General features: G+C 33.8%; 1 protein-coding gene across 3 annotated transcripts; it reads left to right on the top strand.

Moving 5' to 3' along the window:
- Positions 1–915: 915 nt before the first annotated feature.
- Positions 916–10,386, top strand: hormad1 (HORMA domain containing 1). 3 transcript variants are annotated; one of them, XM_046846733.1, is made up of 15 exons: positions 916–940; positions 3,144–3,228; positions 3,310–3,457; positions 3,664–3,727; positions 4,332–4,368; positions 4,472–4,492; positions 4,609–4,635; positions 4,822–4,889; positions 7,106–7,257; positions 7,348–7,505; positions 7,714–7,840; positions 7,979–8,019; positions 8,905–8,985; positions 9,632–9,673; positions 9,904–10,386. In XM_046846733.1, exons 2-15 carry the CDS (start codon positions 3,196–3,198, stop codon positions 9,991–9,993), a joined length of 1,089 nt encoding a protein of 362 aa, XP_046702689.1. In that variant the 5' UTR covers positions 916–940; positions 3,144–3,195; the 3' UTR covers positions 9,994–10,386. The 3 variants fall into 3 exon arrangements, with proteins under 3 accessions (XP_046702689.1, XP_046702687.1, XP_046702688.1); XM_046846731.1 differs by lacking the exon at positions 916–940 and adding an exon at positions 1,149–1,286; XM_046846732.1 differs by lacking the exon at positions 916–940 and adding an exon at positions 1,309–1,468.
- Positions 10,387–11,107: the final 721 nt, after the last annotated feature.

Here is an 11,107-nt window from a genome sequence, read left to right as displayed (position 1 = left end):
TTACACATTATAGTAACACATAAAAATGCAAAAGGTTAAAAGCACCATAGTGGCCGTGGGTAGTGTGCGTCTGCATTGTTGTATTGTATTTGTGCACCATGGTTCTGGAAAATTACAATTAATTCCAAAGTATTCAGGCTATACAGAATGACGATATAACCCTCTTAAACTTAAATATTATGGACTATATATTGACACTAAATAATAATTTTTAAGAATAAGTTTAATTTATTCTGAATATTTTCCAAAGCACAGTGGGAGTATATAGTTTAAGGTGGTGGCCCAAGGCATCCCAAATCAATACAATTTATTTATTTAGATATCGGGTAAAATAGCCTTTTGAAGCAGATACTGCTCAAGAATAAATGTATTGAAATACATTATTAATAATAATAATAATAATAATAAAATATATATAAATAAATAAATATATACTCGTTGATTCGTTATCGGTTATTTTACATGTAATATATATATATATATATATATATATATATATATATATATATATATATATATATATATATATATATATATATATTACATGTAAAATAACCGATAACGGTTATAACGGTTATAACATAAACGATTCGAATTATATTCATGTTGATTCGTTATCGGTTATTTTACATGTAATATTATATATATATATATATATATATATATATATATATATATATATATATATATATATATATACAGTGGAACCTCGGGTTACGAGCGCCCCTGGATACGTAAAATTCAGGTTAAGAGTCGCAATTCATAAAAAATGTTCACTCTAGTTACGAGAATTTTTTTAGGATACGAGCGTTGCGCACGGAAAAATCGCAGGCAGGTTAGTTTTTTTACGTATCGCCACGTGCTCTCGCTGCGCTCTCGTGCAGCACATACACATCCGCTCGTCGCTCTAACAGTGTGGAATTACTGAACTTTAAATACTGTACGTATTCCTATCACCATGCCGCCAACAAAGAAGCCTGGGAAAATTTGTATCGGGATACGAGCTTTTCAGGTTAAGAGTAAAGTGATGGAACCAATTAAACTCGTAACCCGAGGTTCCACTGTATATATATATATATAAATATAAATATATATATATATATATATATATATATATATATATATATATATATATATATATATATAACGTTGATTCGTTATAACCGATAACGAATCAACGAGTAAACGATTCGAATCATTTTCATGTTTAAACTAAGATTCGATTCACTAAAATTAATTTGCCGCATCATTCACACCTGGGAGCTCAGCAGCCTCACAGATCCGTGGTAGGTCTGTTCGTTTAAGGGTGAAAATCGCCTGCAAATGCAAATAAGCAGTCATCATTTAAATTAAGCATTATTGATAAGTCGAATACAAGAGAATGAAGATCTATGAAGTATATTTTGTAATGAGCTTCTTGCAAAAGGACCCTTGAAGGGGTCGTGAAGCGAAAGTTAGCTTTCTAACGGTAATCAGTCCGATCAAACTGTAACTTATTTTTGTGAATTTGACATAATCCTTGCAGATTATTATTGTTTTTATTTATTTATTTTTATCCAAATAGTGACAATTAATGAGAGAATCTGTATCTGAGCTGAAGTAGTGGTTGCTCGCTAACATCGCAGTCTGAGGAGCAGCGTTTCCTCACGACGCGGCGCATTTAAAGCGCGCGCAAAATTTCATGGCGCGGCTTTTACACACTCAGCGATAGTATGGAGCATTTTAAGCGAGTTTTGAGGTTTAAATAAGTGTACAATGAAAACAAATGTTTTTATTCTGTCGCTCACAAAAATCAAAATCATATAATGCTCTCCTGCTTTCAGAGTCTGACAGGCTGCTCACAGTACAAATGTACATGACTGAACTGCTGACACTCATTTTTATCATTCATTCATTCATTCGTTCATTCCTGTTCAGTATATATCACTTCATCCTTGTGAACACGCGTTGGATTGTGAGTCTTTCCTGTTACTGATGGGTGCCACCTAGAGACATATAAGTGTAGTGCCTTTGTTTAGGCAGAGGGAGAAAACTGGAGAGAAACAATGAACCCCACTCAGACTGTAACTAAAGCTTAGAATGCAACCAGGAATCCATGAGCTGTGAATGCGATGATCCCCTCAGTCACCCTGTATTCAACCTGAGGACAAGAGTAGTTCCTTATAAAATAGTGTTTTTTAATTGTTATTAAACAAACAGATGGAGTTTTTCAGACAATGTGACAATAGGAAATACAGGTTTGAGTGTTCTAGGAAGTGGTGTTGGAAATTTGCTCTCCCAGGGACAATTCATGTTATACAGCTTTTAGAATCAGAAACAGAAATAGCTTTATTACCAAGTATGTTTCCACACACAAGGAATTTGACTTGGCGACAGGAGATTTCAGTGCAGGAGAAAGTGCAGACATTGTGCAACATATGATAGTGCGGACATACATAGGAATTACACAGTAGAGATGGTATATAAAAAAATCGAAGAAAAACGCACAATTAAATAATGCACTCTATACAGAAGTAGAAATATTTTGTTTAAATGAACGTACTGATATGTTCATTAAAAGTGTGCAGTTTACAAACGTACCATTCGGATTCTATGTATATGAATTTAAGCAAAAACCAGAAAATGCCTCCTCAGCTCCTCAGACTTTAAGCAAGGCCCTTAACCCTCATCTGCTCAGCTGTATACATGAAAATTGTCAAAAAATTTATCAAAACCTGACATAAATTGTTATAGTGCTTCGTGGTAAAATCATGTTTGTTTTGTTGTTATTGTAGTTCAATTTACTAATATGGTGCTGTTTTTAATATATACCATTTCCATAGCACTTTTATTAATTTATCAATGAATAATACATATTTTATAAACTGATTAATGACTGAACCCCAGGTATTATACAGTTCTGTGGAAAAACAAATCCAATTTATTGAGGATAATCTGGCATACTCTGATACATGCTATGATACCTATTTTAAACTCCCTCTTTCTAATATACAAAAATATTAGATCAGATTAATGATTATTAGATCAGAACTGCTTTTACTTGTATATTAATGGTTTATACATTGTGTAGTTTTCCATTTTTTAAAACTCTCATTGTCAAGGTTTCTGTGAATGTCTAAAAGCCCACACATTTCATTTGTCAGAAGTTAATCACACAACCAGACCAACGAATTTGCAGTCGTCCGTCTTATCACCATGGCCTGTGAACAACGCTTGCGGTCCCATCAGGTAAACTTTATGCCAGACCAGGTTTTATTAGATATCTAAATGTTAGATTTTTTTACTCAGAAATTGTGTTTTTATTTTTAGAGATCTACACAGATGCTGCCACGTTCAGTTGCCACCGAGCAGCAGTCTCTAGTGGTTGTTAAAAAATTACTAGCAATTGCTGTTTCCAGCATAACCTACCTCCGAGGTCTTTTTCCAGAAAAAGCATATGGGAGTAAATATGTTGAGGGTAAGAGAAGTACATTGACATATTAAGCTATTTAACATTATTAAGCCAAATTTGATATTACATCAATTTGCCAGAAACAATAACTAGAACAGAGATTTCAGATTTGCAGATCTGATACTGACCATGCTGGATCAGTACCAGAATTACTTTGACATGCTTTTAATTCATTGTATTTTTTTCTGTTTACACCTTTTCCTTCCCTTTAGAGCAGAAAGTGATGATTCTTCGAGAGGAGCGGACTTGCCCTGGTGCTAGTCAGATTGTTCAGTGGTCAGTATTAAGACCAGAGATGCCCAAGCTTTTTCCTATGATGGGCCAAAAATCTAACTTGGTTGAGGGGCTGTGGTCCAAAACTAAGTGTTGAATTACACCAAACATTATTTTAAAATGAAAGTTGCCATAGTTCATCTCATTTATGATTTTATGATATAAAAAAAAAAAAAAAATAGAAAACATAACTCTAATCTAAACTGTAATCTGCTGAACTCATGCACTGAAATGTATAATACAATGAGAAACAATCCAATTAATTGTACAGTAGAGTTCAATGCCTAATACTGCTATTCACTGACCTGACTGAGTGAGAGAGTGATCCTAATGAAGACAGTCCTTAGTTTTAAAAGTTTTTCCAAAGGGCATTTTTTCACCTTTTTTCTCTGCTTATATATGCCATGGAGGGCCAAATTAGATCACAGGCCCTGGTTTGGGCATCTCTTATTTAGACATACCAGCAAATGTAATTGTTTACTAAATAAATGCTCACACAATGTTAACATGCTCAAGCAGTGGAAATGAATTTCTATAAGTAATGGTGTCTTACTAGAACACTGTGTTTACTAATGCTTTTGATTCACTTACTGACTCACATGCGCAGGTTGCAGGGATGCTTTGATGCTCTTCAGAAGAGATACGTAAGTCAGCTTCATCTAGAGACTGTAGTGCACTACACTGAACTTTTACTACTTTGAAAAACACATTACTGCAGCTTCATTAAACAATGTTTATTTTCAACAGCTCCGTGTGATTCTATTATCTGTGAGTACATGTGACAGAATAATTGGTTAAACATTTTTTAAAAATTTAACTCTGGTGATGTTTTAAGGTTTATGTTGTTTAATCATGATGAGAATGCATTGTTTATGTTTTCTTAGATGTACTCTGATCCAGAACACCCAGAGGTAGGTTATCCTCTTTGTTTGTGATGGTAGGTATACGCATGTGTCTCGCTGTCTATCGGTTAATTGATTGCTATATTAATTAATTAATTATTAATTGTAATTGGGTCACACTGAGCTCTGGTTTACGCTCTATGCTTCCATATTTCAGATGTTTTCATTAAATCATTTTTTTTTTTTTTGCTGCAGGAAGTAACAGAATGCTACCAGTTCAGGATTCAGTACACTGAAAAGGGGCCTCGGCTCGATTTTGAAAGGTAATCATATAGAAATGTATTACATTTCAATTTTAATCAGACCGCAGGACACAACAGTATTCTAACATTTTTCTAAAATCCATCATTATTAACACAAGGGTGCGCTACACTTGTGCATCTTCCTGCATAATCCTGTAATGCTAGCATGTTCCTAATTATTGGGCTGAAGTATTACTGCTCTTGATCTCTTTTGTACATAAATACTGTTGTACATACTATAAGTGCCTGTGCTGAAGTACTGCCTCATATTTTTTCAACCCGGTCTGGCAGATGTTTACAGTATCGGATCACTTTTGCTGAATATTCACTGTATGGGCAAAAGTATTGGGACACCTGACTTTTCGAGCCATATGTGGATATTTTTCTAAACACTTACTGCAAAGCTGGAGGCACACAATTGTATAGGATGTCTTTGTATACAATACCATATAGTTTTCCCTTTACTTGAACTAGGAGACCAAAACCTGTTTTTATAACAATGGCCTTGTGCACAAACCCAGCTCCACGAAGATATGGTTGACATGGGCCCCTACTCTGACCTCATCTCTATTGAACACCTTTGGGATGAATTGGAACGCTGGCTGCACCCCAGGCCTCCTCGCCTTATATAAGTACCTGACTTTACTACTTCCCTTGTGACTGAATGAGCACAAATCCCCACAACCACACTCCAACATCTAATGGATTTACTGCTTCACAGAAGAGTGGAGTTGGTCAGGTTTCCACAAACTTTTGTCCATTTAGTGTACATAGACAGACTGAGGTTTACCTGTAACAAAGAGTAAAGAGAGTTGAATATGCATTATACATTTTACCATGCAATTGCTATCTAGAGGAAAAACACATAGTTCCATTTATTTCTTTATAAGGAATGTTGGTAAAAAAAACCTCAGGTTACGCATAGCAATTAAGATCAAAATTACCAACAACACAAATTCCACTGTATAATTCACTCTGCTCTGTGAAACAAAAGCACAACTGGGCCGACTTGAGGGATCTCTATGGCTTTCTATGATGATTTTCGTTTAGTACAATAATGTAACAATTTCTTAGTGTCAAGTTTCGATTCAATAATATAATTTTTTATGTTTTTATAGACAGTCATACTTTTGAGACCCTGTGTTTGGTAATGAATGGCCTTGCATTGTCTTGCATTAACTTTGCTTCATTAATTCATTTATCTTCTGTGATTGCTTTATCCTGGTCAAGGACATGGTGAATCCAAACCCAGGAACCTTCAATGAGAAACCAATCCATCATACACACATTTCCGATTTGGATGTTAGAGTGTGAACGTTATTTGGCACAGCTGATTTCCAAAAGTTCCTAAAATAATGTATAGCCAGGCTGACATGCTGGCAAAACTGTTGAAAATTCACTGCAGTGCTATTTATAGTTAAACTAAAACTTGCTGAGAAGGAGTCAACTCTATATTTACAGGTCAAATATTTTTGTTTATATTTATATTTGAGTTAAAGGTGACTCAGTGGAATACTTCAAAAGAAAACCTCCATGTTTACTGGCTGAAGTTCATGGAGATCCACTTTAAATAGAAATATTGCACACCAAGGACCCTATAAAGATGCATTATTTTGGATTTGTTTATTCATTTTTTTTTTTTTTTTTAATAAAGGCTTCTGGGGTGTGCATATATAAAAAAAAGCAAGTATGGCCAGTTTGACAAACGAACTCTAGCAGAGATTCTCCAGGATGTTCAGGAAAACTTTATTTTAAAGCAAAGGTTATTATTGACGTTTATTTCTCTTTACTAATTACTTTTATAGAAGTTCTTTTCTATGCTGAATAGTTTAATTACATTATAAAGGGACCTTTACAGGAGAATACAATTCTGTAGATTTGTTCTTGTGCTGATATAGATGTTTCAAAGTTATGTGGTCTAGGTCATTATTGTTACTTTGAAAAATCTTTAAAAAAAAAAGAAAAATTACAACTTTTCTCATGAGATATGCCATAGTGCTAAGCCATTGTTCAAACCTTTTTAAGGAAATGAGAGGCTAACCAATCTTTTTGGTGATGTATTCATACTAACCACACATCTCATCACCTGCTTTCCATCTGCCCTGATGGACACAAAATTACTCATTCATGCCATAAAGCTGAAGTAAATGTTTGAGTTGATCACGAAAATAGAGCCCAAGACCTTAGAATGAGGAACCGATGATCTTACGTAAAAATGTTGTGTGTAAAAATTTCAGCAAAAGCCAGAAGAATGTGACTAAGATGGACTGCAACGACATGAAGAAAGCAAGTATTCTGTTGGTGCGTAAACTGTACACACTAATGCAGAACCTCAGCCCACTTCCAGATAGTGTGTGCCTCAACATGAAGCTCTCCTACTATAATGATGGTAAATCACAAATATGCATACAATCCTGCACATACAGGTCAGGATCTTAAGTTTACAAGTTTAAATGCTGTATCTCTGCATCCGTGGCAGTGACTCCACAGGACTACCAGCCACCGGGTTTTAAAGAGGGTGAAAACGACATGCTGGTCTTTCAGAAAGAGCCGGTGAATCTGACCATGGGAGAAGTTATCACGCCTTTTCATACTCTAAAAGTGGATGTGACCACCGAGCGAGAGAGACTGGAACAGGTGCTCTTTGAATTTTTATCGAGACACTTTTAAATGTAGATTTTACTATGAAGTTTCTGTGTGTGTGTTTACTCTTTATCATTCATGTAATGTTTGTTATTTTCCTTAATTCAGATCAAATTTTCAGGGCCAAGATACTATAGTGGATACTAATAGGATCGTATTGATTAAATTTAAACTGAATTTCTTTGTCTGTGTATATTTGCAGGTAGATGATGAGCCGATATGTGCCCGAGATAGATGGACTTTGAACATAAATGAAGAACTGAAGTGTGGGTCAAAGGTTGAGCAGCATAAAGAAAATGTTGTTATTGACACTGGCATTGAGAACTCAGGTAAGTTTGCTCACATGGTTTAAGATTAATTATAATATATATGTTTGTTCTACAGATGTGAGCAATCATAAGCATATTCTTGAAGTCACCATTAGTAATGCTATTATAAAAACATACCTTCTGTTTTCACATTAACAGACCTGAGCAAAGAGGAGATGTTGGAGAATTCACAGTTCATGGTAGTTTTTTTTTTTTTTTTTTTTTTTTTAGAAAACTGAACCTAGTTTGTTTCCAAAAGCCAATGCTTGTTTTAGTAGCTGAATAGCACAGTTTAAACACAAGAAACACAAGTAGATGCCAATGTACTCAACCAATTGAATGTTTAGACATATACATGTTTAAACATATAAATTCTTTATTAGTAATAACAACAATAATCATATTGTTGTCACAACTATAATAATAATAATACATACAATAAGACTATGAAATACACACTTGGAATCATTCAGTGACTGGGAAAATGTTAAACAATCTACATCTACTTTATATTCGTAACAGAATTTTTAAATAATATTTCTGATGATGCTTTTCCATAATCTTATCATTTTTATCCAGCTTTATGAACTAGGCTAAGCCCCTATTCAATTCTTATCCTAATTTATTTATTTTGGGGAATTCTTAGTTGTTTTAGGGAAATAGAAAAAGAAAAATGCAACATAATTATTAAAAGCTTGATTCAAAAGTTAATGTACACATGGTCATTCGTGTTATTTTAAATTGCATGCATTATGACTGTCAAAAATATACAGTAATTTTCTCACAATTGGCACAGGGATAAAGATCAGCAATTTTTAGAATTAAGATCATCTTTACCCGCAGTCTTTGCTTTGCTGTCGTGTTTTAGATAGCAGTGAGTGTAACAGTTAAGATTATCCATTGAGAATCCATCGGCACTGTATAGTACAATATTTACTATAGAAAAATTTACTACTACTATATAAATCTAATCCACTGTAAAAGTGAATGGTTTGTGTTCTTTCAAAATACAAATAATATGTTTGTTATTATGTGAGGCTTTTAATTGAATCTGTGATTAATTCAAGTCTGTTTATGATATACAGGCAGACACGCTTGTAAAGAAAACAGCTGAGCTCGATGTGACTACCAGGAAAACAAGGAGTGGACGAGTGATCAACTACTCAGTAATCAAAATTCAATATATATAATATATATATATATATATATATATATATATATATATATATATATATATATATATATATATATATATATATATATCTTTATTTATGTAAGTAGTAACACATGACAAAGCATGCTGTTAGGCCGAAATAATGCAAGCCAGGTGGTGTAACAGTATGGTTTGGTGTGTGTTATTCCACTGGACAGCTTCAGTGTTTAAAAAAGTAAATCCCAAATTGGTTTTCATTGGTTTATTTTCCAAGAGACAAGTTTCTGACAAGTATCACTGTCACAAACAGCCATTCTCTCTCTCTCTCTCTCTCTCTCTCTCTCTCTCTCTCTCTCTCTCTCTCTCTCTCTCTGTCTCTCTCTCTCTCTCTGTCTCTGTCTCTGTCTCTCTGGTACTGAGAAGCATAAATTCCTTTCCTAAGTTGGGAAACTGTTACAAAGCACAGCTCATTAAAAAAAAAAAGCATTTATTATTTAAATTTTTGCTATAACAAAAATTATTATTTTGACTTTTTTTGATATGTTGACAGTGCTGCGGTATTGTTATTATTATAGAAAATTTCTTAATCCCTTATTCATAATACTGAATAATAACTTGCGTATTGAATAAAAAAATGTTTGTATGTTTTTTAATTATAGGAAAGTAAAGATACACTGCCTTCATCCACAGAAAAGAAACCGGTGAGCTTAGAAAAAAAGACATTTTATTATACAGCCCTAATGTGGAAAACTGCAGACATGCATATAAGGCATAGAGCAGTATTGGGACAAAGAAATAAAAAATCTAAAGTCTAAAGTATCTCAGCTGTTAATTGTAGCTCAAATAGATTTTAACATTATGTTTTGTGTGTGTGTGTGTGTGTGTGTGTGCTCACATGTGCACATCTTTGTTGTCTTTGTCCTCTTTGCAGGTTTCTCAGTTTCAGTTTCCTCTTAGTCAAGACCCTGTGCCTGCTGCTCCAAAGAGGCGCAAGTTCAGTGTCCCTAAAGAAAACCACTGACACACTGCTACAAACAAAACAGTGGAACCAAACTGCTGGAACATAGAAAATATTAGCCTACATTGTATATGGTATATAAAAATAGCTGAGGTAGTTTTGTCTCTCTGGACATGTAGCATGAAATTCTAAAAAACTCTTTTGTTGGCACTAATCAGTATATTACTTAATAGAACTTTCATGGCTTGTTTAATCGGTGATATGTTGGTTTTTACATGTTAACTAAGTCAAATCTGTTTAAATGCATACAAATAGCAACAGTTTTCATTTTAACAATTGGTTTGATACCAGCATGTATTGTTTATTTGAATTCTAAATGCATACTTACTTGTTTTAATATTAATGTAGTTCAGACTTTTGAAAAAAAAAAATATATAAATATATTTCTGTGATCAAATCAGTCGTTTATTTATTTATTTTTTCAGTCTCGACTCTTGATTAGCATTGGCAATAAAACCACTAGATGGCACTAACAGCTTTATTACAGAGACTAGAACCTTGAATGAGAGACTGTTTAATTGCTGAGTTTAGGATGGCCTTGTTTGCTTTATAAAGGTATGTATCATCTAAACCACATGAGACTACTTGATGCGCAGGAGATTTTTGTGGTTAGTGCACTTTAGCCACAGTTTTCTTAGTGTAAAGGGCACCAATGTCATTTAGCCTACATACAGAACTGCACAACTAGACAAGAAAGCAATATAACAATTGCATTCGCTGGGATATTCATTTTGAGTATATGAAATAATTTGCATGCAGGAAATCATTTTTTGTATTAAGTAACCAGTTACTTTTTTTTTAATACTGTTGCACAATGAGATGACATCAAATTGCCATCCGCCCTAATGAGGTTTAGTTAGATATATACTTAGGTATATATGAAATCATGTAAGACATGGGCATTTTAAAACAGTAAACATATTTGGGGATATAATAAAAAGCCAGTAACTAAAAAAAGAAAAAATTATTATGCCAAAACAATAGCCAGTTTTGTCTGATTATAAGTAGTCCAGCTGTGAAAATGTGTACTTCTATACTACGCCTTACACTGTTTCATCTTTAATCATTTTTTCTTGTTTGCTTCTGCTTGTTTAGATATGCCCAGCTGCACTACACT

This window comes from Silurus meridionalis, chromosome 4 (assembly GCF_014805685.1).
Source record: "Silurus meridionalis isolate SWU-2019-XX chromosome 4, ASM1480568v1, whole genome shotgun sequence".
NCBI classification, from domain to species: domain Eukaryota; kingdom Metazoa; phylum Chordata; class Actinopteri; order Siluriformes; family Siluridae; genus Silurus; species Silurus meridionalis.
The sequence above is the reverse complement of the archived record's forward strand: the minus strand, read 5'-3'. Positions and strand labels throughout refer to the sequence as shown.

Excerpts from the sequence above, each read along its gene's own strand:
- hormad1 (XM_046846733.1), top strand. The coding sequence starts at position 3,196 with ATGGCCTGTGAACAACGCTTGCGGTCCCATCAG. Across the intron at positions 4,369-4,471 it reads ATGCTCTTCAGAAGAGATAC|CTCCGTGTGATTCTATTATC; the intron begins GTAAGTCAGCTT and ends TATTTTCAACAG. Across the intron at positions 7,506-7,713 it reads AGCGAGAGAGACTGGAACAG|GTAGATGATGAGCCGATATG; the intron begins GTGCTCTTTGAA and ends GTATATTTGCAG.